Raw genomic sequence first — 27,875 nt, 5'->3', positions numbered from 1 at the left:
GTGCTGTTTGTTTCTTTACCGACGAAATGGTGTGTCGGATTTCGGAAGGGAGAACATTGGGAACGACATATCCATCCTGTAGAATTTGGTATGTTGGCAAGTGGACATGGCTGTCGAAGAGATTTGAGTAGAAGTCATAGATAATCTTCTCCATTGCCGTTTTGGAGGATGTGATGGATCCATCAGGACATTGGAGGGCAGTCATCTTGGTCTTGTAGTTGGCGAAGGACAGGCGGGCGTTATGAATACTTTTCCCGGCTTCTGCCGCATCTCCCAGTACTTCTGCTCTTTTCTCTTTGAGGTCTTCCTTGATTGCATCTCTGCACTGCTTTGGGAGCTTGGACGTTAGCTTGCGGTTGCCTGAGGCACGCGCCAAACCACGCTGGCGAATTAGCTCAAGAGTTTTTGAAGATAGGTGATTTTTTGTGGCTATCTCTCTCTTGGCGTTCCTCGCACATTCATGGAGGTGCTGAACCAGTCGATCGTATTCCTCGTCAATGTTGTCAACAATGGCATCTTCCCATGTTGCCGCAATAGTACCAAAGAGTTCCCAGTTGGTGGTCATTCTGGGAGTTCTCTTTTTGAACTTTGCAGCCCTTTCTCCCCGCTCTGTGAAGTAGAATTTTGCACGAAGGAGACGGTGGTCCAATCCCGTTCGAAATTTTGGGACAACAGCGACATCAGTCAGGCAAAACCGTCGATTGAATATGATGTGGTCTATTTCGTTGTGGAATCATCCACCGGGAGACTCCCATGTCCATCGTTTAGATTCTGCCTTCTGGAACTGTGAGTTACCATGAATGGTCTTGGTCGACATGATGAACTCAGACAGTCTCTCACCCTGTTCGTTCCATTCTAGGCCATGGGTCCCGATGTGAAGTTCTTCAGCTGATCTTCTCGGTCCTATCTTGGCATTAAAATCACCCACAATGATCTTGTAGAAGGTGTGGTCTTCTTTATAGAACTTCTCTAGCTCCATGTAGAACTTCTCGATTTCTCTTTCATCATAATGAGATGTTGGTGCATAGACAACAAAGATAGAAACTGCAGGCAGTGAGCCACATCATTCAAATGTAAACGTCCAATTCCGGTTGTTAGGCATTCGAATGAATCAATGCTCTTGGCCAAGTTTGTGTTGACAAGTTAAAATTAGTTTTAACTAATTGTCATCATTGTAAGTTTATGGTTTATATTTGATTGTTTCCTCTTGCATGATCCATACATGCTCAGATGTCTTCTTTGGGAATATTGTGCCTTTTGACCTCCTGGTGGTTCACATCATGTAGTTCTTTTTTTGTTTTTATTTTTGTTTTTGAGTCATACCTGGGGTTACTCAGGGGTTACTCCTGGCTCTGTACTCAGGAATCACTCCTGGCAGTGCTCAGGGGACCATATGGGAGGCCAGGGATTGAACTCAGGTCAGCAAGGCTAACACCCTCTCCACTGTATTATCCCTCTGGCCCTGCACCATGTAATTCTGGAGCGGTGAGATGAACTGATTCTCTGCCTGCAAAGGTAATACAGACTCATTGTAGCTCACGGTCACGGTCCTCCCGTTGTTCATCGATTTGCTCAAGCGGGCCCAGTAACGTCTCCATTGGAGACTTTATTGTTACTGTGTCTGGCATATCGAATACGTCACGGGGAGCTTGCCAGGCTCTCCCGTGCAGGCAAGACATTGTAGAACATCTGGGAAATAGAAAATGAAGCAAGCAGTGCCCGATAGGACTCAGAGAAACCCGTTTGTGCAGTTATGACTAACTGTGCACCAATACCTACAGTTAGAGGAAGAAAAAGGAAAACCCTGCAGATCTGGGTCGGCTCAGGAGGGCACCTACTTGGCCGGAGAAGCTGGATTCCAGCACCCTGTCTCCCTGTGTGACCCAGGCCTGCCCTCTCCCTGGCAGTGCAATTCCTGCCTGCAAAGGACATTTTAGTGATTCCACAGTGCCATTGCTTTGGATCAAACTCCCTCAAGTTTGCCGGGAAGAGGCAGAAAAGCCCAGAGAAGAGAAAGGGCAGCTCAGGCCTCAGAGTTGCCCACTCAGCTACTGAGACCGTCCATTTTCTGGCCAGCTCAAGGGTAGGGACAGCGTGGGGTCTCAAACACTCAGGGAAGAAGCAGAGCATGAGAAGGGGGCCTTGGGGAACTCTGGCCAGACACTCACAGACCCTCAAAACTGGACACTCAGGCTCTCTGCCTGGCCCCTGCGCTCTGATCCCGCCTGGTGTCTGTCCATTTCTCCATGGCCGACAGTAACCGTTGCCCACGGACGGCTCCTTTGCAGTTCTTCGAGTATACATCCCGGAAGGAGATCCGCTACAACACCCACCAGCCCGAGGGGTGCTTGGCGGTGGAGGCGGACGGGGAGAGCCTGGTCATAGAGCTCTGCCAGAACCCGGTCCCCGAGAACCACTACTTCCTCCTGCACTAGGTGAGTGCGCAGTGTCATCTGTGCTGTCAATCTTGGGGCTGAAGTAGACCCCGGGAGTCTCAGGGAGGAGCAGGCCCCAGGCATGCTGTGATAAGGGACATGCTGGGAATGGGGGTGGGGTGGGATGGGGAACTGTTGGCGCCTTTGTCTTGCAGGATCCCTAATGCTTGGCCTGTCTTCTCTAGTTCACTTGGAGTTGCTGGGGGCTGGGCGGGGCTTGGGACCGGCCTGGGGGCTGCTGCTGCTGCTGCTTGAATGTGGTCTCCTTAAAGCAGATGTGAGGGCAGATCCTGCGGGGGGAGGGTTGGGGTGGTGGGGAAACTGTTTTACTTCTGTAAACCTCACCCCCATTTTCCCCAGCTCTGGAATCAGGGGGAGCGGAAGGGGAGATGGTCACAGGGGTCACCAAAGCACACACCCAGCCCTGGATTTATCCCACGTGGCCCCTCCTGAACTTCACCATTTACAGCCCTGGAGGTCCCAAGCATCACTGGGATGGCCCTGGTGGCCCCCAGCACCAGTGAGAACATACGTCTGACATTTATGTTCGTGTGTAGACGTGAGGATGGCACTGTATGTACATGGTGTGTGTATGCATGTGTATAGATGTGTGGATTGTACTGTATGTGCATGTGTAAAAGTGTGCATTTTTATGTGTGTGCACGTGTATGTAAAAGTGAAGATGGACTATGTGTATGCATGTATGTGTGCACACTTTTGTTCACATATGTGTAGAAATAAGGGTAGCACTTTGTGTGAGCACCAGGCCTGGCTTCTTAAACTGTAGATCAAGACTACACACGGGGTTTGCATAACTTAAAAGATACTTGTTTTACTTTAAATTTATTTATGACGTAGGGATCTGGAGCGATAGCACAGCAGGTAGGGTGTTTGCCTTTCAGGCGGCCAACCCAGGTTCAATTCCCAGCATCCCATATGGTCCCTCGAGCATTGCCAGGAGTAATTCCTAAGTGCAGAGCCAGGAGTAACCCCTGTGCATCGCTGGATGTGACCCAAAAAGAAAGAAAAAATCAAATAAATTTATTTATGATTTATCAAATAAATATTTGTATCCTTATTTTACATACCTCAAAATCAGGGATCACAGAAAAAATTTCCTAACAAAAAGAGGTTGCTAATGGAAAACTTTAAGAAGCTCATAGAGAGAGAGAGAGAGAGAGAGAGAGACAGAGAGACAGAGAGAGAGAGAGAGAAAGAGTGGGAGAGGAAGAAGGAGGAGAAAGAGAAACTTTATTATACATAATAGAGATTAAATAATGACAGTAAAACCTGAAAAATTGCCAGAAACAAGGACTAATAAGTTACTGTAGCATCAGACAGTAGAAGTCAGAGCAACTGAGTGGTAGGCATGTCTTGGGGAAGTTTAGGAAATCATAAATTGGTGGCAGAGGAGAGAGAGGAGGAGGACTGGGCCACTCTCCCTGACAACCACCATCCTGTTACCACGACTATTTCAATAAGTGGATCCATCATAGTCTGTGTGGGTGTGTGCCATTGGGCGGGGCGGGTCCTGCCAGGAATGGCTCGTGCTTCTGGATGATGAGGAATCCGTGCCATGGGGTCTCACCATGTCCAGAGCCTGTCACTGCCCACCCATGGTGCCTATCCCATCTATACCCCCTCTGCAGTGCCCCCCAGGAAGAGCCCCCCACCTTGCCCCAATGCTATGTGAGTTCCCACCCCTAGTGGCCAGTCGATGTTTCAGGATAAGGACCTACAAACCTCCAGGTATTTTCTAAGCCTCTCAAGGACTGGATGGACATTTTCTGCCCAGAGCCTCACCCCAGTGTGGAACCCTTCACTGCCCACAAGCTCCCCAGACAGCACAAGCCCACAGTGACCCTGTGCCCCACCATCAGAGATGGATTTGATTCTCAGCCCAGCGAAAGTGAGAGGGGGAGATGTCAGAGCTACAGGAGACAGCCGCAGACCACTGGGGCCTGAATGTGCTCAGGGAAGGGAGGACAGGGGCACTCGGGGGTGCCATAGTGGGCACGGGCGATATGGGGGAGTTGGGGTTCCTTTCAGGTTGCAGGACTCGTGAGGGCAGCGTGGCCAGGCTGAGTGGCCCTAGTTGGGAGTGTGTGTATTGAGAGGGATTTCCAGAACAGGCTGGGAGCAACATGAGAGAAGCGTCCAGCTTCCGCAAGGCCAAGTCTGGTGTCCAGCTCCCAATAGGATGGACTGAGTCTCAGAGAAAGGGGCAGAGCTGGGATGGGGAGATTCTGTGGGGTCATTAAGAGCCCTCCAGGGCTCAGAAAGGGAAGTCTCTGTGCAACACGGGGAACTGGTCAGGGACTGACTGGGTCTGGGGGCTCAAAGGCCCCACAAACTGGCTGCTGCCAGTCTGGGAGGAAGCAGAGACAGAAGGACAGAGCGAACGTGGACAACGGATATGGCGGGAGCAAGAACTCTGCGGGCCTGAGGAGAGGAGAGGGGAAGGGCAGGGAGGGCAGGGGCTCCAAGGACAGAAAGGAGAGGGGCCTGGGGAGGGAGGGGCGGTGAGGACAGCAACCAGGACAGCCCCTCTGCCAGGCTCGCTGGGCTCCCACAGCAGCAGCCAGGCCAGACCTAGGGGTGCTCAGGGGCTAATCCTGGCAGCTGCAGCTCAGCCTGGGCACGGGGGGACGTGATCTCTGGGAATGAGAAAGTCGTGGACTGAGCTACGGGAGACCGAAAGGGTCAGTGCTCCTGGCCCACCGTGGGGTCCACAGAGTTCCAAGCCACCATCGTCGGTAGGGGGCAGTGCCCGAGGGTCCGGGTGGGGGTGGGGAGGCCCGTCAGGCCCACCAGGGCAGAGGCTGGTGCAGCCTTCATCCTGAGGTTGCCCCGGGAGCTCTAGGTTTCCCCCTGGCCAATGGGGTTGCAGCCCCGAGGCCACGCCCCCATCCCTACCTATAAAAAAAGCTCGTGGCCCCGCCCCTCGGGGCACCCTCTCTCAAGGATGCTTGAGAGGGAAGTGGCCCCAACACACCTTCCCCCTGTTGACCGTTCGAGGGGTCATCTAGGGGTCACCTCCAGATGGTGACCCTTCTACGGGTCATCTACGGGTCACCTCTAGGGGTCATCTCTAGGGGATCTTAGGAAATTGGCAGAGCACAACGGACGGTAAGAAAAGGCCCTGCGTTGGCCCTGCACTGGTCACTGTATGGCCCCGAGGCCACAGGATCAAGCCCGGGCCCATTTCCAGCAAGTCTTCCGGCAGTTTTGTCCCCAGCAGCCTCTGTCCTCGTCAGGGTCTCCCGGGACTCTGGGATGGGAGTCCCCAGAGAGCCCCTCTCCAGGACCTGTCCGTTCCTGTCCCCAGAATAGGACCTCCTGGGCTCCTGCTGTCCAAAGACCTGGGTGGCTGGACACTGGCTCCCCAGCTCAGGAAACAATGGGGGTGGGAGCTCAGGGCAATGCTGAGGAGCTGCCTCAGTGGCGCTGGGGAGTCAAAGCAGGGTCCCCGGGTACACAGACCCCTCACCACAGACCCTCCTGCCAAAAATCTCCTACCGTGCGACCACACCCTTCCCGTCTAATTTAGGACAGAAAGAGATGGAAGAACAGAATTTTAAAACATCAGATATATCTTGTAAAGGCGGAGAGTCACATGGCAGCGCCTCATCCGTTAGGGGTGAATGATTTGGGCTGGTGCTTGGCACCAGGAGTTTGAAGCCTGTGATGTCTGAGGAGGGCAAGGCAGGGAGGAATCACCCAGAGTGTCCTGAGGCCACGGCCACATCCCTGCCTATAGAAATGCTCATGTCCCCGCCCCTCGGGACACCCTCTCTCAAGGAGGCTTAAGGGAGAAGTGGCCCCAATGCACCTTCCGCATGTTGACCCTTTCCCTAGGGGATCATTGGAAATCGGCAGAGCATGAAAAGATGGGAAGAAAAAGTGCTAGGTCGGTGCTAACCCGCCAACACTGGGCCATGCGCTGGTTCTGCACTGGTCAGTGTGTGGCCAGGAGGCCCAGGATAAAGCCCCCGGCCATTTCCAGCCAAGTTTTCAGGCATTCTTGTCCTCCAGTAACTTCTGCCCTCGACAGGGTCTCTCGGGACTCTGGGATGGGAGTCCCCAGAGACCCTCTCTCCAGGCCCAGTTTCCTCCTGCCACCAGAATAGGATCTCCTGGGTTCCCACTGATCAAAGAACTGGGTGGCTGTACACTGGCCCACCCAGCTCAGGAAATGATGGGGGTGGGATCTCAGGGCAGCACTGAGGAACTGGGGAGTCAAAGCAGGGTCCCCGACTCCCAGACCCCTCATCACAGTCCCTCCTAGCAGTGGGTCTAACTGTGCGAAAACACCCCTTCCCTCTTGTTTGGGACAGAAAGAGCTGAAAGAACAGAATTTTAAAACATCAAGTGTATCTTATAAAGACGGAAGATTGCTTGGCAGAGCGTCATCCTTTAGGGGAGAGTGATTTGGGCTGGTGCACAGCACCAGGAGCTTGAAGCCTGTGATGTCTGAGGAGGGCAAGGCGGGGAGGAGTGACTTCGAGTGTTGAGGGAGGGGCCCTGTGAATGGGGCACTGTGACAGGGGAGACAGGCTGGGAGCAGGAGCTGGGCGAGTCTCCCCGTCCCTCCGCACCTGTGTCCTGCTCTGCGGGCAGCCAGAGGAAATGGGGTCAGCTGTCCACTCCCCAGAATGTTACGACCATGAAAATGCAGAGAGCTCTAGGGCCGGGACATAGAACGCTTGTTTCTAGTTGTCCCTCGTGTCCCTGCCAGCACTGCCAGGAGGGCTCCAGTGGGTCCAAACCAGGAAAGAATCCAATTTGTAAGGGGCCCAGAGCAACAGATGGCGGTGAGAAATGAGCAGCCCCCGAGATGAGCAGGAGGAACCAAGAGTCGGGGCTGTGGACCATGAAGTTTGGGTGCGGTTGAAGGTCTGGGGTCCTTGACTGTCTGCTTCCTCTCAGGTTTACCGGCCTCTGGGTGCCCCCGAAACAGTCACATCGTTGACAACATTTCCAAGGACAGGTGGAGGCAGGAGGTTCCAGGAACAACGGGTGAACCCAGTAAACAACTGCGGATGCGAGTGGGGGCCGAGGGTGAGAGAAGCGGGCGCAGCACCGCCTGGAGTCTGAGGGCTGAGGGGTGGCCAGCCGGGAGCCCGGCCAGGATTGAGTTGTGTCTCAGCAACAGTGGAAGGGGTCTGGGTAACATTCCCCAGTCTTGGAGCTGGGCGAGTCTCCTATCATCTCCAATTATCACCTATCATTCCAACATGTCTTCACTGCGAGCCGACGAAAAGTTGCTGTACACCAAGAGTTTTGTGAGAGGGTGCAGGATTTGCTGGCCATCAGCTCTCCTCCACCCTAGGGTATTTTTTGGGCATAACCCTTCAGCCTTCTGGGCTGTGACTTTCCTGGTCTGTGAAATGGGCTGGTGAGACCCCCTGTGAGGCCAAGAGCCTGCCTTGGGTGATGGGAGGAAGGACAGGTCAGAATGCCCTAACTGAGGGCTGTGGTGGCACTGACTGGCCCACACTACACAGAGGGGTCTGGAGTTGGCAGTTGCCAGGTAGGAGTCAGGGTCCGAGGCATAGGGAGACCCAAGTCCTAGGCTCTGGGACAAAGATGCCATGGGGGCCTGTGGCTGAGGGTCTGAGCCCTGCATCTCCTGGCTGGGATCTAGTCGGCCCTCCTGGCTGTCCTCACAGACACTGTCCTACCTCCCCCAGATGCCAGGGCAGGACGAATAGGTGCAGTGCCAGTGGCTTCCCTGGGGCCGATCTGCTGGTACCTGGACATGCACATAGCTGCCGACAAGAGCACCTGGATGCCCGCTGTCACCTGGGCTCCAAGGAGGAGCAGCTGAACCAGCGGATGCTGCGGCAGAAGCAGCCCATAGACCAGCTGCTGCAGGTGCCACCAAGGCAGCAGGCCCTGCTGGAGGCCGCCATCAGGGAGCTGAGGGAGATCAGGTGAGAGAGGGGCCACGGGCTCTGGGGCAGGAAGGCCCTAGACCTGCCTCCTCAGCTAGTGCCTTCACCCCAGGTGCTCTTCTGTGGGACTCAGCAGCAGAAACAGCAGCTGCAGAACCTGGTGAAAGGGAAAGGAGACCCGGAAAAGGGTGAGTGACAGGGAGAAGCCCCTGTGGGTCAGAGGGCGGGGCTACTGGAGAGGGGAGCCAGGCGGCCCCACCCCCAGCCCCCCACCTCCCTTGCTTGGCTGAGACCCTAATGCTGCCCCACATCCCATCCACTCCAAAGGGATTGGCGTGGAGACGAACAACACACAGGTGCTCCTGGACACAAAACGTGAGGAGCTGGAGGCCACAGAGAAGGAGGAGGCGCAGGGGGCCAGGCAGGAGGAGTGCCAGAGTCCAGGAGCTGGAGGAGTCAGTCAAGTCCCAGGGGGCAGGGACCATGGCCTGTGTGAGATCCAGAGACGCTCCTGTTGCTGTCCTTAAGGAAGAGGAGTCCACCGACATCGGACCCAGGTACCGTAATGACCCGCCTAAAATCCAGAAAACGCAGCTGGTCAGCAAGAGCTCCACTGGCAGCCTGACACCCCGCTGACACCTCGATTTTACTGCACCGACGCACGCTGCCGCTCTCACCCAATTGATCTAGCCCAGCCCTGTCCTCCCCACGCCACCCGAGTTCTGCCTTCCGCCTTGGCCCTTTGCTCTTCTCCCTCCACTAGAACCAGGGATATCCCTCCCTGCAAGACCAGGGATCAGGGCAAAGGCACAACTATTCTCCATCTCAAGACACAGGATATCAGGGGGACAGTAAAATCTCCTTCCACTAGACCCAGAGATGTCGGGGAAAAAATGTCCCCACCCCTGGGTCCCCCAGGGATCAGGGGGCACAGTTTCCCCTCCACTAGACCCCGGGAGCAGGGGGACAGAAATGTCTCCCCCCCTAGACCCCAGGGATCGGGGGCTAGAGATGTCCCCCCCACTAGACGCCAGGGATCAGGGGGGCCAGAGACCCCCCCTCACTAGACACCAGGGATGGGGGGCCAGAGATGTCTCCCCAAAACTGGACACCAGGGAACGGGGGGGCCAGAGATGTCCCCCCACCACTGGACGCCAGGGGTCGGGGGGGCCAGAGAGGTCCCCCCACCACTGGACGCCAGGGATCGGGGGCGCAGAGAGGCACCCCCAGCACAGGACGCCAGGGATCGGGGTGGGGGCCAGAAAGGCCCCCACCAAACTGGACGCCAGGGATCAGGGGGGCCAGAGAGAGAGACCCCCCCACTCTACGCCAGGGATTGGGGAGGGCCAGAGAGAGAGGCCCCCCCACTAGATGCCAGGGATCGGGGGGGCAGAGAGAGAGGCACCCCCCCCACTGGACGCCAGGGATCTGGGGGAGCCAGAGAGAGAGGCCCCCACACTGGACGCCAGGGATCTGGGGGGCCAGAGAGAGAGGCACCCCCACCACTGGACGCCAGGGATCGGGGGGGCAGAGAGAGAGGCACCCCCACCACTGGACGCCAGGGATCGGGGGGGGCAGAGAGAGGCCCCCCACCACTGGACGCCAGGGATCGGGGGGGGTGCCATTAAGAGAGGCCCCCCACCACTGGACGCCAGGGATCGGGGAACGCCAGAGAGAGGACCCCCCCACCACTGGACGCCAGGGATTGGGAGGATACAGATAGAGACTCCGCCCCCAATGGACGCCAGGGATCGGGGGGGCAGAGAGAGGCCCCCCCACCACTGGATGCCAGGGATCGGGGGAGCCAGAGAGAGAGGCCCCCCCACCACTGGACGCCAGGGATCGGGGGGTGCCATTAAGAGAGGCCCCCCCACCACTGGACGCCAGGGATTGGGAGGAGACAGATAGAGACTCCCCCCACACGACCACTGGACGCCAGGGATGGGGGGTGCAGAGAGAGAGGCCCCCTCACTGGACGCCAGGGATCGGGGGAGCAGAGAGAGAAGTCCCCCCCACTGGGCGCCAGGGATCGGGGGGCCAGAGAGAGAGGCCCCCCCACCACTGGACGCCAGGGATCGGAGGGGCCAGAGACAGAGGCCCCCCCACCAGTGGACGCCTGAGATCGGGGGGGGGCCACAGAGAGAGGCCCCCCCATGAGTGGACGCCAGGGATCGTGGGGGCCAGAGAGAGAGGCCCCCCCACCACTGGAAGCCAGGGATCGTGGGGGCCGAGATGTCCCCCCTACTAGGCCCCAGGGACCGGAAGGGCCGAGATGTCCCCCTCCACACTAGGCCCCAGGAAACAGTGGGGAAGAAATGTCCCCCTCCACAAGATCCGAGGGATCAGGATGGCAGATATATCCCCCCAGCACTAGCAAACAATGATTTGGAGGTCAGAAGTCACAACTCAGCTCTCCCCTCCCCATTGTGGGGTCCTGTTTCTGCGCATGACAGCCCTGAAGCTTGGCCGCTGGTACCATCCAGTGACCGGATTCTACACACTCTTTGGGGCTGTTTGGGGACTTTGTATTGCTGGCTGAGAAGAGGGAAGGAGGAAGGCAGGCTTTCTCCCTGACCGCCACTGTCTGATTTTCACGATTGTTGCAATAAATGGATCTATCCCAGGCCTGTGTGGGTGTGTGTGTCACTGGGCGGGGCAGGTCTGGCCAGTAGTTGACAATTGCTTCTAGATTGTGGGAAGCCTCGGCCATGTCACCATGCCAAGACGCGTCACCTGCCTGCCCCTGTGTGAAGCCTGTCAATGACCCCAGGAGAGTTCACCCCAAGGGTTGAAGGTCTCAATCACGGATGCGTCCCCAGGAGGGAGGGCAGGATGCAGCACCCAGAACCCTGCCTTCCACTGCAGCACCTCCGTGGCCTCCCCTGCCCCTGGTGCCTGTTTCCCCATTCCCCTCTGCAGTGGCACCAGGGACAGACCCCACTTTGCCCCCTAGTGGCCACATCAGGTTTCTCAGGATGAGGACTTGAAAGTGCTCCTGCAGCAGGTGGGTCCAAGGTGCTGTCCCCTCAGCCAGGCTCCCCTGGAATGGCACCCACCCCAGCAGGAAGACAGTGTGTTATCAGTGGAGCAGGATGGGGCCGTGAATGGAACATGTTTCTAGTGTCCCCGAGTCTGTACGGAGCTGATCCCTGATAATAGCGCCCCACTTCTTTGTGGACCATCAGATTCCCTAATACAAGTCCCACTGCCAACATCACAGCACGGTCAGACCCCATGTAATAGAGAACCAGGCCCCGACTCCTCTTTGCTCCTGCACACCTGGACCTGTTGGGACACCCTTGGCTGAGTGACACTCTACTGGTGACAAGAAGTGTGTCCAGATTCATGTATCAGACCAGATGGCAAAGCCTCAGAAGGCAGAGCCATCCTGTTCCAGTAATTTCCAGGAAATTGGTCAGCCATGCTCCTTCCTGCCTATCACATTCCTACTTGGATGGGAACCAGGGATCGGGGAGGCACCAGGGATCAGCCTGGTAGGGCTGTTCAGGGCAGGCACAGGCAGGTCCCGGTTTACCCCTCGGTGCCCAGTTCATAGCCCTTCCCCTCTAACTGCACTATGGGCCTGGGGCCGCCCGTTCACTCTCATGGATCTTCACACCTCACACATATCCTGCACACACTCTCGAAGCTTCTACTGGGGCTCTGGGCTTAGTTCTCTGTGTCCTGCCTCTGGGCCCCTGGGCTCTGGAAACACCAAGTCCAGGTTTTCCTAGAGGTTTGGGGAGCTGGGAGACTGTGGGGATCAGGGGCTTGAGCCCTCTCACCCCTTGCCAGTGGTGAGAGCTGTTCTCCCATTGAACGACTGTCTTTGGAGTTTTTCCTTTTAGGATCATACAGAGTATCACCAAGACAGGTGGCACCCAAGAATTTGCTGGAAGCATCCTAGTGTATTCCATGTGTGCAGGCTCTACCCAGCTATCCCCCAAACGGGCAGTAGCAGGTCACAGCATAATTATGTAGGTTGTTTACCTGCTACCTTGATTCTGCGGTAACAACTTTCATCTAACATGCAGTGGTGCCTAGTGCTCTCAGGTGCTCCCACAGTGGTGATTCCCGTTTCTACGCTCAGTGTTCGAGCGTTCCTGTGAGCCCCTTCCATCCCTGCTCGGGTAACCTGCTTTCCCTTAGTCTCTTGCTCGGTGAGAGATTTGGGAACCCCATGCGGGTCAGACAGAAGGACAGAGATATATAAATAAAGTTAAGGAAATAGGAGTAGCTTACTGGGGGCGCTCCCGGGCGGACTCTCCGAACCTCAGGTGAGGCAATGGTACACCCGCGCCCTGGGTTAGACTAAGGGGGCTATGAAGTGGTCTTGGTCTGGTCCTAGTCATCTGTTCGTGGGTCAATGTTAAGGAACATGGAATGAAGCCTGGTGGCTTCCTGTCACCAAGTGGGCATTAAGTCTTGTCTTCCTCACCTGGGACAAGGTGTTCTATGACTCCAGGAATGTTGCTGTCCACTCAGCCGGTTGCCATTTGGTTCTGGTCACCATTTTGTCAGAGCAAACCTCACATTTGATTCTTGTCAAATTTGGTGATTCCTGACCCATCCATCTTGTCCACCTCCTAGAGCGGGTCTCTCAGAGGTCCTGCCTAGTTTTTCGCTTCTGCCTCTTGTTGCCTCCTTGGTTCCCTCCCCTGAGGCTTGGCAGACAGAATCATTTGCGAGCCCCCCTTAGCTCACCCCGGTGCGGCTGATCCTGACAAACTATCACCTGCAGGTTAATCTTCTGGCGATGCTCAGTGATGAGTTTGTCTGGGATTGTTTCCCATTTCTCTCCTGACTCTGAGAGATGTCCATTCTACAGTGAGGCCCTCAGGAGTGGCCAAACCTGACCACGGCTGGGCCTGACCAGCCTCCAGCTCACTGGCCCTTCTCGAGTTCATTCTTTCAACTGGCTCAAAGCCCCCTCCCCCTCCTGACTGGTTTGAGTAGAGCAGTGTTCAGTCATTGAAGAAAACACCTTTTCCTCCCTACTGGACACTGAGCAGGCCCAGGGCCCATTGATTGAAAAGACAACTGCAGCCAGGGAGTCAGTTTGGTTCTGGACCCTTACTGCCCATGGCATTCTGGACCTTAAGGAGTTTTTCCACCTGGGTTGCTACTTGAGTTAGAGACCCTCTGCCTGTTCCCAGTCACCACAGCCCCCATCTGGCCTCTGGGGCACACAGAGTAGTGAGGAGACCAGAATCAGCCGTGGGGGTGGGGTGATGTGTTTTCACCTCTGGGCTGCTCAGGTAAATGAGCAAAGCACAGTTAGCAGGTATATCCCCCCTGGCGCCCCCCCCCCTCGTCAGGATCCCACCATCCAGGGTATATTCTCAATGACACCATACTCATCAAGGGTCACTGTCAATCAAGATGAAACTAGCGCCCAGGTCAGCACTTCCTGACCACCTTTGTCAGGATTCCTGCCCTGCATCCCGCCACCCACCCAGACTCTGTCTCCTTCCCCTGCCTGGTCTCTGTGGGCACCTGCAGAGTTTGCATCTGCTTTGGCAGCCTCAGGCAATCCATGGTGTTTGCTCAGTGCACCAGAGAGTCGACCCTGCGGGCTCTGCACAACTCCCCATTTCTATTATTGTTAGTATTTGTGACCAAAGAGACCAGGGCTAGTCTAGGTACTGGCAGCAGTGCCGTTGGGGCAGACCCTCAGTGCCCGAGCGTTTCCTGCCCTGCTCACACCCAGCATGCCTCCAGCTCTCCCTGCCAGAAGACCCACGGTTCAACAGTTGGACACGGTAACAAGTTGCCGATGCAGATGTTTCTGTTTCCTCACCTCTTTAAGTTAAACGTTTACAGCAATGGTGAAATTTGCTTCTCATCAATGTTGCCTGTCATCTTGCGTAAGCTCAGTAAGAGAATTACAGATTCCTTTAATCTGTCGCTTCAAATTTAGCTCAACGTAAAGTCAGGCATGAAAGGTCAGATCTGTTGGCTTTTCCTGGCCCATGTCATCTGCTCCTACTCCCCAGACTCCAGTCCTGGGGCCAGTTTTATTTTGCCTATCCCAGACCCAAGGGGTCCTTGACCATTCTTTTGGCCAGAGACTGTCCCATGCTGTACTCTGGACCATATCACATGTTGGATCTTCGGCCTTCCCTTGTCCAAATAAGGGTCACCTGGCGCCTGTCCGAGGTCCATCCAAGGCCCTCCACGCGATGCACATTTGAGAATGTTTGAATCATGGACAATCACTGGGAAACTGAAGCTTTCGTAAGATGAATGTCCAGGATGAGATCAGGACCCACCTGTGACTCCTGCATCAAGCATCAAGCAGTGTCTGTGCAAGGGTCTCTTTGCCAGGAGCCCAAGAGCATACCAAGGCCATCAAGGAGAGAAAAACTAACATTTCCCTGATAGTCTGGTCTGGGAAATAACGCCCTTCGTTCTACATAGTTTCACACCAGAAAATTCCCAACATCCTCACTGAGCCGCATGCCGAAAACCAAAGGAAACTTATGGGCTTTACCTGGAATTTGGGAGTCAACATCCTAGACCAAACAATGCCCTCAACCCCACATTAAAAGATCAATTCCAGAGTCAGTTTGGCGGGGACCCCACATTGTAGATGCAAGAGAGAAATACTCACAGGCTAGGAAACAGCAGAGACCCGAGGAGGCCCGTGTTGGATCCTCACACTCCGCACTACGCTGACAGGCAGCTCCTGGGACACGGCCAGGGCAAGGCTGACTTCTCAGTGGGATACCAAGCAGGTCCCCTCTTCTGCCAACACTCTCTGGGACCCCTGTGTCTTCCTGAGTGTGGTGAGTCTAGGGCATGATACCTGCCGCTGTGAGAGCCGTGGGGTTCAGGGACCTTGCAAAAGGGTCCGTTCCTGGGGTGGGGAGGGGGCACTTGGAGGGCTTCATCCTTCCAGTCCTCACCCAACACTAGCCCACAGTTGGAAATTTGGTGCCTGAGCCCCGAAGGTCACATGGTATTTCCCCAGGGCTAGGAAATACATGTCATCTTGCACTTCCTGAAAGTCACGGGGTAGGTGGAAGGCTCCTCTTAGGGCAGAAAGGTGGCAGGGTGAGGGGGGTGCTGGACATGTGCCAGCCCTGACGTCCGGCAGCTAAGAAAAAGTAGCGGCCCTTGAGCACAGTTCCTGACCTCCCAAAGAACACCAGACCCCCACTCTGTTCTTCCAAGACTGTGGTGAGCCACCCTGGAGATACATGTATAATACTATGAGTATTTTACCTGTCATGTCATGTCACGGTTACGCAGGCCGGGCTATTCTGAAGATGAGAATCCAGGCCAGTTTAGTGAGCCCAGGTGGCCTGAGGACTTCATCCTCTGTAGGAGTGTCCTGGCAGGCAGGTGTCCATCCCATTCCGATCTGGGGTAGGGAGACCTCCCGGACTTCAGGACTTGTCTGGACACTGAGAGCAGGGCCCAGGGTGTGGTCAGTCATTGCAGATCTGCAGATCCCTGGTTGTCCATAGCAGAGACATTTCCAGTTCTCCCTTGGCCAACGTGCCTGAAACAACAATTTTATTTTTTGGCCAAATTTGAAATCCTTGAATGTTAAAAGTAGGTAAAGGGATATTCCTGATACCCTTTCAGTATCTATATTGTAAACCACAAAAAGGAAGACAGAGAGAGAGAGAGAGAGAGAGAGAGAGAGAGAGAGAGAGAGAGAGAAGGCAGAGACAGAGACAGACAAAGACAGGAACAAACAGAGAGAAAGATAGATAATAAAAACATCTTCCAAAAAGGCTGAACTGAATATCTGGAAAAAAACCCAAGTGCCTGAGAACGGATGACTGGTTAAAAAACTTTGGTATATCTACACAATGGAATACAATGCAGCTGTTAGAAAGGATGAAATCATGAAATTTGCATACAAGTGATACTACATGGAAAGTACCATGCTAAGTGAAATGAGTCAGAAAGAGAGGGACAGACATAGAAAGACTGCATTCATCTGTAGACTATCAAGTAACAAAATAGGAGACTAACACCCAAGAATAGTCACGATAAGTACCAGGAGGTTTGCTCCATGGCTTGGAGGCCAGCCACACATGGTGGGGGAAAAGGCAGCTCAGATAGGGAAGGGAGCACCAAGTAAAGGGTATTGGGAAGATCCTCCCAGGATGGGAGATGCATGCTGGAAATAAACTATAGACCAAACTTGATTGCCACCCAATGCCTCTTTTGCAAACTTCAGCACCCAAAAGGAGAGAGAGAACAAAAGGGAATGCCCTGCCACAGAGGCAGGGTGAGATGAGGGGAAGGGGGGTGGGAAGGATACTGGGATCCGTGGTGCTGGAGAATGGGCACTGGTGGAGGGATGGGTACTCGATCATTGTATAACTGAAATCCAAACACAAAAATTTGTAAGTCTATAACTGTACCTTATGGTGTTTCACTAATAAATTTTTTTAAAAAAAGGCTGGCCTAGGTGGAGAGGTGGAGGGTGTTGGGAGGGAAACTGGAAACATTGGAGGTGGGAAATGTACACTGGTGGAGGGATGGGTGAACAACGATGACTGAAGCCTAATCATGAACAGCTTTGTAAGGGTCTATCTTACATCGATTCAATAAAAAATATTTAAGAGGAGAATGGGTTATATTTGGATTTATAGAATTAGACGTGTAGTACATTTTCTGAGGTAAAATCTAGAGCTCAGCTGAGTCGCTGCGATCATTATAGAATTGGGGAAGTGTGATGCTGAACTTGACTTTAGAGACATTCCATGATGAGTAGATCAGTGGTTCAAATGTGTCCTGCTTTGAGCACCATTCAACATGTCATTACTTAATTTCTTTTTTAAAAATAATTATTTCATTTACTTTAAGGGGAAACTCTATATGGGCACTTATAAATGGCAAACAAATTATATTTGCATTAGATATGGAAGTGGGACTTCAGTCTATCTGACTTCAATCTCTGGCGTCCCATAGAGGCCCTTGAGCATGGCTGGGAATGATCCCTGCTGTGGTTCCAAAACCAAAGAAGCAAACAAACAAGGAAATGTAATATATCAAAAGCTAGAACAGGTGGTGAGGTGTCTGCTTTGCATACTGCTATCCTGGGCTGATTCCTGGCACCTCCTATGGATCCTTGAGCACCATTAGGGGTGATCCCTGAGCACAGGACAGGAGACAGGGTCCCCAGTCAAGGGAGGTCTCATCTCTTAGGCCCCTGGAGCAAGACCATGGGGGCCTGTGCAGGGCAAAGATTGCCCAGGCGCTGCCAGCCTTGGGCCTGGGAGTCGGTGCTAGACCTCCACATCCCTGGACCCAGAGCAGGATGCCCTGGCTGCCTGTCCTCACTCCCAGCCTTGTGCCCACAGGTGGGACTGCAGGACAAACAGGTGAGTGTCTGCGGCAGCAACAAGCCTGGATCTCGGCCTCCCGCAGTAGGACGTGGCCTCTGACCAGTGTCGGTCTCTGAGAATAAGCAGGAGGAGGAGCAGGTGCTACTGCAGAGTCAGCTCCGGATCAGCTGCAAGGGGAGTGAATCAGGACAAGGTGGATATGGAGAAATGACAGAAGGTGCCGGGGGAGACCCACTGTGAGGGTAGGAGCCCGCCTGGGTTGGTGGGAGGAAGGACAGGCCAGGACACCACCCACTATAATATATCAAAATCTAGAAAAGGCTAGAGGGGTTGTGGGGGTGTGGATTGGCCCTCACTGAACAGAGAGGGTCCTAGTAGCAGGGAGGCTGCGGGGTCGAGGTATAGGGAGGCCCCCTCTCTTAGGTCTTGGGAGAAAGACCCCCAGGGGAATGTGCAGGGGACAGGTAACCCCATGTGCTGTTTTCCTTGGGCCTGTGTGTGTGTGTCTGGGCCCTGAATGTTGTGGTGGGATCTGGACAGCCTTCGACCCTGTCTCATGACAGAGATGTGCATGCAAGACGAGAAGGTGCAGTGCCTGCAGCCTGGAATGCTTCTGCTGGTGCCAAAAGCAGCACACAGCTGCAACCCCACACCTGAATGGCCCACTCACATGGGCTCCAAGGTCGAGCAGGTTCTGAGGCACAAGGAGCTCATGGACCAGCTGCAGCAGGTGCTAACAAGGCAGCAGGCCCTGCTGGAGGCCACCTTCAGGGAGCTGAGGGAAACCCAGGTGAGGGGATGGGAAGGGGCTCAGGGACAGGAAGGCGCATCAGGACCTAGACCTGCCTACTCACCTGGTGCCTTCATCTTTAGGGGTCCTCAGTCCTGAAATCAGGAGCAACTGAGCCCCAGGCCTTGCTGGAATTCCAAGGGTACCCTGAAGAGGGTGAGTGGTGCGGTGGGTCTCCAGGAGGGAGAAGTTCCTGATGGGGATCTGGAGGTGGGGCTATATGGGAGGTGGAGCCATGCGGGACCCCTGAGATGCCTCCACCTTCCTTGCTTGGCTGAGACACTGGAGTGCCCCATAGTCAATCCAGTGTCGAAGAACACGGAGTTGGAGGTGAACATAGTGGAGGTTTGTGAGACCATGACCTCTATGGAACTCGAGGTGATGGTCATGAAGGACAGACTGGTGGCGTGTGAGAAGACTAAGGATCTGGATGACTAAGGTCTGAGACTAAGGTCTGGTGTCCAGACCTGGGGAGCGGGATGATGGATTGTGTGAAGAACCCAGAGAGACCCTCCTGTTCCTGTCTGTGAGGAACAGGAGGCCGCAGACCTCAGATCCGGATCCTGTAATGACCTGCCCACAAATAACCAGAATCCAGCTTGTCCGCTTGAGTTCAGCTGGCAAGCTTGTTCACCATTAATCCACTTTTTCTACCCTGATGATGTACTCTGTGTTCTTCAATTCCAACTAATCTAGCCCTGATCCAGTTCTTCCCACCCTCCTCCTTCCTCCCTCCTCCCCACTCTTCCACTTTCCCTCAGCACTAGACCCTAGGGATCAAGGGGGCAGAAAGGTCCCCCAACACTAGACCGCAGGGATCAGTGGGACAAAAATGTCTCCTACCTCTGGGCACCAGGGATGTTGGGAGCAGAAATTTAAACTGGGCCACACTCAAACTTCAGTCATGATAGCTCTAAAAGCCAAACAAGGGCTTGAGGTGGGAGCTCTCCCTCCCCAGTACACAGTCCCGTTTCTCCATATGGCAGCCCTGAAGCTAATGGGGGCTGGAAACATCAGAGCAACCAGTTCTAGACACTCTTTGGGGGCTGGTTGGGCACTAATGAATTGAGGAGAAGAGAGAGGAAGGAGGCATGCTGGGTCACTCTCTGACAGTCACTGTCCTATTTCCAAGCTTGTTTCAATAAATGGATCCATCCCAGGCCGTGTGGGTATGTGTCTCGGGCGAGGTGTGTCCTGCCAGCAGTTGGCAGTTGCTTCTAGATTGTGGGTGGCCCTTGCCATGGGATTCACCATGTCTAGAGCCTGTCATCTGCATGCCCCTGAGTACAATGTCAATGACCCCAGGAGAGTACCTCTAAGATTTGGAGTGGTACCATTCAAAATACTGTGGTGGGAAGGTACGATGGTGGTGGAATTGGTGTTTGCATATTAAATGTAATAAATTATTGTCAACAACTTTATGAAAACAAAATAAAAATTTGCAAAAAATTCAATAAAATGTGAAGCATGAAAAGAGAACAGAAAAATCAAAGATACACCAATATAAAACTTTTATTTAAAAAAAAAAAGCAATGGCGTCTAAGCTACTAAGATAGCCCACAGAATGGGAAAAATTATTTACCCAATACCTAGCTGATGAAAGGCTAATATCCAAGTTATATAGCACATTGGTAGAACTTTACCAAAAAAATATCTCCCAACCCCATCAAACAAATGCAGAGAGGAATAATGAACAGAAACTTCCTCCAAGAAGAAATTCAAGGGCTGGAGCGATAATACAGTGGTAGGTTGTTGCTTTGCACGTGGCTGATCTGGGTTTGATCCCCGCCATCCTACGGGCTACACCCGCCTTGGAACCCCAAGTGTTCTGTGAGAACCAGAAGGCAGTGTCCTTCCTAAAGACACCCCATGCACACCCCATCCTCCCTTTCACCTAGAGGTGGAAATCACACCCAGATCCAAGACAGACCTGAGCCAACAACCCGTCAAAGACAAATTGTGTTGGCAGAAGATCAGACAGACTGTGATGCCCGTGAGGTAAGGAGGCTGCAGACACCCATCCCAGGGAACAAAGTGACCTGCCTGAAAGTGATGTGTTCCCCCCAAGAGTCAGAAATGGTTCAACAGAATTCTTACTCACCTGTAATTCCGTCTTTTACCTACCCTGTCAAAATCATATTCATTTACCCCAACCTTGTCTTTCTTCCCTCTTCCTTCCCGCCCTTCTCCTCTCCCCCTCCTCCTTCCTGCCCCCTCCCTTCTCCCCTCCTCTGCCCCTTCCCATTGAGGAATGGGGCTATGGGACTATGAGGCTATGCGGCTACACAAAGCAATTGCAGATGTGCCCCCATGGCAGGGATGCTGCGTACTAGGAGTGGCGAGATGACCCAAACAGAACAACATTGAGACTCGTACTCTGCAATTAAAGAAGTTACACTGTCTCCAAGGAAGCTCAGCTAGAGAAGAGGGCACCAAATAAAGGGTGCTGGGAGGATCCTCCCAGGGTGGGAGAAGCATGCTGAAAGTAGACTATAGACCAAACATGACTACCACTCAGTTTCTCTCTTGCAAACCACAGCACCCAAAAGGAGAGAGAGAACAAGGGGGAATCCCCTGCCACAGAGGTAGGGTGGGAAAGGAGGGGGAAGGGAGGTGGGAGGGATGCTGGGACCCATGGTGGTGGAGGATGGGTACTTGATCATTGTGTGACTGAAACCCAAGCAAAAAATTTATGTCTACAACTGTACCTCATGGTGTTTCACTAATAAGAAAATAATAAAAAAATTATTGAATAAAAAAATAGTTACACAGCCTCCAACACATCCATATGTGCAGGAACAAACTCAAACATAAAATAAAGAACCAGTAAAAAATCCAAAGAAATAAATTTCAATTTTAATATGAAAATTAAGAGATCATGGGGTCTCACCATGTTTCACGCTTGTCCCTATCCCTCCCTGAGCGCACCCCTCCCCCCCAGCCTTTCCAGAGTGATTCAGGGCTTCTTTATTATGGTCTTTACCCAGATGCCACTCAGGTTGGAAACTGTTCCTGAAACGTTCAGTGGTTCTGAGCAAGAGATGTAATCCACTGCTTCTTGCAAGTCAGAGGATGGGGTCCCATCCGACAGGCAGAAAGGCTAGGGGATTAATCTAGAGTTGCAAAAGTTAGATGTGGGTTTTCACATCATAATCCCAGGGACTGTGCCATCTGGGCAATTGGTAGCCACTGGGGCCCTTTGTTAGTCATGAGTGTCACCCCTGAATGGGGACCTGGATGTAGATAGTTTGTTTACCTCTGTGGCACAGCGAGAGATCAGAGCCCCCTGCCTCAGAGACAGGTATGCCCAGACCTCTGCCAATGGCCCTAACCTGGGTCAGGGCACCTAGAACCTGGTGCCCTTTCTCAGGCACTAAGAGGATCAACCTCTTTGCCTCTGGGCCCTACTGCTGATTAGAAAGGGTTTTTTGGGGTTATTTTTCTTTTTTTCACTTCTAAATGCTCATTCTTCCAGGAGGTCTGGTGCCCAGCCTCAACCAAGAGCTGGAGCAGTGCCTCTGAGGCTCTCTTTCAGTCCTCTTGGGCTTCTGACACTAAGACCTTATCATCTACAGATTGCAGGATGGTCCATTCCAGGGCCCCAACGAGGATTTTCTTAAGTCCAGAGCCAGGGTCTTCCTGAAGAAGGTGGTCGAGTTTTTGAATCCTTGGGCAATGGGTCCACAGTAACTGAGGTTTCCTCCTGTCTCTGGATCCTTTGGCCCAAACGCAAACAGGGGTCTGCTTCCTGGAACAATTTGCAAAGGGGGAAACACATCTTTTGAGGTTCAGGCCGGTCAATCATTGGGCACTAGAGGAAAACAGACTCAAGAGAGTGGAAGGGCTGAGTACCACAAGGTGACCAGCAGGAGCGACCACACTGACTCGGCGCTGGTCATGACTTCTCAACTGAGGCCAATGGGTTGCTCCCAGTTGAGCTGCATCCCACCACTATTCCTGCCTCCCAGACCTGCGCAGTATCTTTCCCTATCCCTAGCCACACCTCATGGGCTACCAGATATTGCGGCTGTCTTTGGAGGCTCACTCCTAGCATGAGTTTACCAGCAGAGGGGCATGATACTGCCATTAGAGGGCGCCTGGAGAGGGTATTTTCCAAAGGGGGAATCCACAGTGTCAAGGTGGACATTTATTTGCTCTTCTAGCTCTGTCGGGAGATCGAACGACAATAAGATACTAAAGTGGGGAACAGGGAGAGCCTTGTTTTCCATATGGAACCCCCAGCATCTGCTTAGACCATGGAATCTCAGGCCCAGCAAAAGCCGGGAAAGGCTGCACCTCCGATACCTTCATCGAGCTCTGCTTCCTATGTTGCCCTGTCTTGAGGTCATGGGGCGACCGTTTCCACGAGGCTCTTCTTGGGAGTGTAGGTACCAAGTTACCCTGCCTTCCCTGCCTGCCTGGGGACTCCCTGTGACTCTGTCAGACTGTCCTAGTGGTCCTGGTGTCAGTAGACATTTCTGGAAGCTACCCAACATTTAATGTCTGCCACTCCCATTCACAGAGGGTCACAGCTTGTCTGGTGTCATATTGGCACTTTGTTCTCTCCTGCAGCATGTCATGGCCCTCTGGGGCAATGATCTGGGGCCTGCCTTCTGCCCCTCCGCATCCTCCACCCCTGACTCCTGCTCCTGCTCTGGCTCCCCTCTTTCTCCCTGCCCCTTGTCTGCCCTGCCAGTTCTCACCTCCTCTAGACCAAGGGCACACTGGAGGTGCTGGGGTCTGGCCTTAACCACTTCACTGGGGTAGTGCTGTCTCCACTGGACGAGTGGCAGTGCCACCCAGCTGCCCTAATCTCTGCCAACTCCTCCTGGGCACCAGGTGCCACTGCTTGGGTGTTGCTCTTTTTCCTTTTGGTCTTGTCTTGCTTTCTCCCCTGCTTGGTAGTGAGTTTTATTGTTTCACAAATGAGAATTGTAGCACTAATATAACTTTGAATTTTCAACGACTATGAACTCATACGAACTTTGCCAAAATTTCTGCCTGAAGCTAACTAAAAACCAAGCAGCAGGGACTGGAGTGATAGCACAGTGAGTAGGGTGTTTGCCTTGCACACGGCTGACCTGGATTTGATTCCCAGAATCCTATATGGTTCCCTGAGTACCACCAGGAGTAATTCCTGAGTGCATGAGCCAGGAGTAACCCCTGTGCATCGCTGGGTGTGACCCATAAAGGAAAAAAAAGCACATTTTGGAATGTGGGAGAACATGATGAGATAATAGTGGTAATGGAATGAACAGCTCCAAAGTCTGAACACCGCACAAGGCGAGGGATCAGTTTTACAGCAGATCTGATGGGCGACGGGGTATTAGCAAGCAGCTGACAGGAGAGTATGGAACAGGAAATGACCAAGCTTTCTTGGTGCAGAGAAGGATCTGGAGCATATCAATAACGTAGGAAAATTCGGGGGATTTTCCCAGGTTTCTACGTTGAACAGTGTGACAGACCACCTCTGGGCCATCCCGGGTGATTTCAGTGCCTGTCTCGTCTCTCCCAGACCCTGTGCCTCATTGCAGATCCTGCTCCCCAGGGTAGCCTGTCTGAAATTAGCCTGCGAGAAATGTGGGTAGAGGTGCACTCTCCTCTACAGCAGGGCTCAGGAGATCCTAGTATCAGGACTTGAACAGGGCTGGGCCGCATCAAGGCAAGCACCTTAAACCCTGCAATATCCCTGGGGCCCATTCTTGAAAAGTCTGAAAGTGCTCGGGAGTGGAAGCCTCGGGTTCCACGGGGCTGTCTCCCTGGGCACGGTGCCGTACAGAAGGGGGAGTGAGCGATCTTTAAGGGAGCCCAACTCTACAGGAAGGAGATTTAGGTGGGAAGCAGCTGAAAAAAAAAATACCGCTCGGAGCAGGGCATTAGTCCAGCAGATAAAGTGATCGTCTTGCACACTGCTGACGTTGGATCAATGGGCCCCCCTAGTTCCACTAGGTATGGTCCCTGAGCTAAGTCAGGGGTAAAGCCTGAGCATGTCTGGGTGTGGTGCTAACACCCAAAGAAAAGTGCTGCAAGCAGACAGGGCCGGCCTTTTCCCAGTGCCCTAAGGAAGGACTGCTCAAATTCTTAGAGGCCATAAGAGGGATTTCCCTGTTAGGTGGTAGGGGTGAGGGAGGGGAAGGAGGTGACAGCACTGGGTCTCCAGTCGTGACTCTGCCTGAGCAGTGACAGTCCACTTGGACAGTCCATAGTGGCCTGACTCAGGGCAGGACTTGGCTGCTGCTTTGACAGAAAAGTGTCCTGAAAATGTGTGTCAGAGTCCTCAGGAGGAAGAAGCCCACAGTGGGGGTCAAGAGGCAGGACACCCGGGGGGGCAGAACCAGGCGGACCCTGCTCCCGAGCCCTCCACCTCCCTTGGTTGGCTGAGAGCCTGGGGCTGCCCCGCAGTCTATCCAGTTTCAGTCAATCCAAGGGCACTGAAGTGGAGGCGAACATAGTGGAGATCATAAAGCCCGAGGAGCTAGAGGTGGTAACACTCAAGAAGGACAAGCTGGCGGTGTGGGGAAGAGTGTGCATCTGGAGGCAGAAATGTCCCCCAACACTGGGCACCGGGGATGTGGGGGGCAGAAATATCCCCCAATAATAGACACTAGTGGTCTGGGAGGTAAAAAAGGCCCCAAGCAGTAGGCACCAGTGACATGGAGTGCAGAGGTTACCCCTCACAATAGACAGCAGGGTTCCGAGGACAGAAATGTTCACAATTACTCGGCACCAGGGATGAGCAGAGCTGAAATTTCCTCCAGAAAAAAACACTAGGGATGTTGGAGAAAATTGTTTTCCAAACTAGAAACAAGAGCTCTGGGGGGAGAAATGTCCCACAACAGAGAACAGAGCTCAGATAGGAGACATGTCCTCCAACACTACACAATAAGGAGTCCCAGGAGCAGAAATACTCGCCCCCATAGAAATAGTCCAAAGAGTAGCAATAAGAAATGACCACCTCCCCACCCTCCACCTTAGACTATACCCCCGGAGAGAGGAGTGGAGAATGCCTCCTCACCCCTGCTTTCCCACCTAAATGTTGAGATATTTCCGGTTTGTGGGCTGTCCTTGCATGGTCCATGGCATTTTCCACTTTTTGAGTTAAAATTCTGTCCAGAAGGCCAGAGAGAAGTCTCAGGAGACTCAGTACAGGCTTGGGATGCATGAGGTCAAGAATGTTCCCTGGCACTGCAGGGTCTCCTGATCACAAAGGCTGGAGCAAATAGAGATCCCCACAAACCCCAAACCTCTCAGGTATGTACACAGGCCATGAGGGTCAATGAAGCAGTACTTGGAAGGATCTCAGTGCTTAGAGGAAACACTCATTCAGAGCATCCGATTTTCAAAACGGCACTTGGCTACAACCATCTACCCCTCCTTGGCCAAGGGAAAATGAGGCAACACTCAAACCTTCGGTTCACGGGCTACAGACCAAGCAAAAGTCTGAGCCGAGAGCTCCCCCTCCTCCAGTGCACGTTTTCTATTCTGGGAAAGGAAGCCCTGAAAAGGATAGAGGCTGGAACAGTCAGCAACTGAGTTCTAGGCACTACCTGGGACAGTTTCGGGGATCATGAATTGGTGGCAGAGGAGAGAGAGGGGAGAGGGCTGAATCAGTCTCCCTGACAGCCACTGTCCTGTTTCCAAGATTGTTTCTACAAATGGATGCATCCCAGCCTGTGTGGGTGTGTGGCATTGGGTGGGTGGGTCCTGCCAGTGAACGGCTCATGCTTCTTGATGAAGCATGAGCTGTCCTGTGGGGGTCTCCCCATGGATCAGAACCTGACATGACATGCCCATGCCCATGGTGCCTGTTCCGTCTACAGCCCCTCTGCAGTGCCCACCGGGAAGAGCCCCCACCTTGCCCCCAATGCTTCCTGGGTGCTTGGCCCCCTAGTGGCCAGATCATGCCTCTGGTAAAGGACCTGCAAACCTCCAGGTATTTCCCAAACCTCTCAAGGACTGGATGGACTTTCTCTGCCCAGAGCCTCACCCCAGTGTGGAACCCTTCACTTCCCACAGGCTCCCCAGACAGCACAAGCCCACAGTGACCCTGTGACACACCATCAGAGATAAATTTGATTCTCAGCCCAGTGAAAGTGAGAGGGGGAGATGTCAGAGCTACAGGACACAGCCGGAGACCACTGGGGCCTGAATGTGGTCAGGGCAGGGAGGACAGGTGCATTCGTGGATGACATAGTGGGCACGGGCGATATGGGGGAGTTGGGGTTGCTTTCAGGCTGCAGGACTCGTGAGGGCAGCGTGGCCAGACTTAGTGGCCCTAGTTGGGAGTGTGTGTATTGAGAGGGATTTCCAGAGCAGGCCGGGATCAACAGCAGAGAAGCATCAAGGTTCCCCAAGGCCAAGTCTGGTGTCCAGCTCCCAGTAGGATGGACTGAGTCTCAGAGAAAGGGGCAGAGCTGGGGTGGGGAGGTTCTATGGGGTCATTAAAAGTCCTCCAGGACTCAGAAAGGGAAGTCTCTGAGCAACAGGGTGAATTGGTCAGGGACTGACTGGGTCTGGGGGCTCAAAGGCCCCACAAACTCGCTGCTGCCAGTCTGGGAGGAAGCAGAGACAGAAGGACAGAGAGAACATGGACACCGGATAAGGCGGGAGCAAGAACTCTGCGGGCTTCAGGAGAGGAGAGGGGCAGGGCAGGGGGCAGGGGCTCCAAGCAGTTAAAGGAGAGGGGCAGGGAGTGAGGGGCGGTTGGGACAGCAACCAGGACAGCCCCTCTGCCAGGCTAACTGGGCTCCCACAGCAGCAGCCAGGCCAGACCTAGGGTTGCTCAGGGGCTAATCCTGGCAGCTGCACCCCAGCCTGGGCATGGGGGGACGTGATCTCTGGGAATGAGAAAGTCGTGGACTGAGCTACGGGAGACCGAAAGGGTCAGTGCTCCTGGCCCACCGTGGGGCCCACAGAGTTCCAAGCCACCATCGTCGGTAGAGGGCAGTGCCCGAGGGTCCGGGTGGGGGTGGGGAGGCCCGTCAGGCCCACCAGGGCAGAGGCTGGTGCAGCCTTCATTGTGAGGTTGCCCCTGGGAGCTCTAGATTTCTCCCTGGCCAATGGGGTTGCAGCCCCGAGGCCACGCCCCTTCCCTGCCTATAAAAAAGCTCGTGACCCCGCCCCTCGGGGACCCTCTCTCAAGGATGCTTGAGAGGGGAGTGGCCCCATCACACCTTCCCCCTGTTGACCCTTCGAGGGGTCATCTAGGGTTCACCTCCAGATGTTGACCCTTCCACGGGTCATCTACGGGTCACCTCTAGGTGTCATCTCTAGGAGATCGTTGGAAATTCGCAGAGCGCAACGGACGGTAAGAAAAGGCCCTGCATTGGCCCTGCACTGGTCAGCGTATGGCCCCGAGGCCACAGGATCAAGCCCGGGCCCATTTCCAGCAAGTCTTCCGGCAGTTTTGTCCCCAGCAGCCTCTGTCCTGGTCAGGGTCTCC

The 27,875-nt window shown here is 53.9% G+C and overlaps 1 protein-coding gene across 1 annotated transcript in view; it reads left to right on the top strand.

Annotated features, from left to right (window-relative positions):
* The window catches only part of LOC130026621 (polypeptide N-acetylgalactosaminyltransferase 12-like), a 201,987-nt gene that overhangs the window by 13,459 nt on the left and 160,653 nt on the right, over window positions 1–27,875 (top strand). Inside the window, exons 9-10 of the mRNA XM_056117457.1 lie at window positions 2,289–2,428; window positions 2,993–3,008. Coding sequence (XP_055973432.1) covers window positions 2,289–2,428; window positions 2,993–3,008 — 156 coding nt within the window. The remainder of the gene's footprint in view (window positions 1–2,288; window positions 2,429–2,992; window positions 3,009–27,875) is intronic.

Source organism: Sorex fumeus, unplaced genomic scaffold, assembly GCF_029834395.1.
Source record: "Sorex fumeus unplaced genomic scaffold, SorFum_2.1 ptg000034l, whole genome shotgun sequence".
In the NCBI taxonomy this organism is placed as follows: Eukaryota; Metazoa; Chordata; class Mammalia; order Eulipotyphla; family Soricidae; genus Sorex; species Sorex fumeus.
The sequence above is the reverse complement of the archived record's forward strand: the minus strand, read 5'-3'. Positions and strand labels throughout refer to the sequence as shown.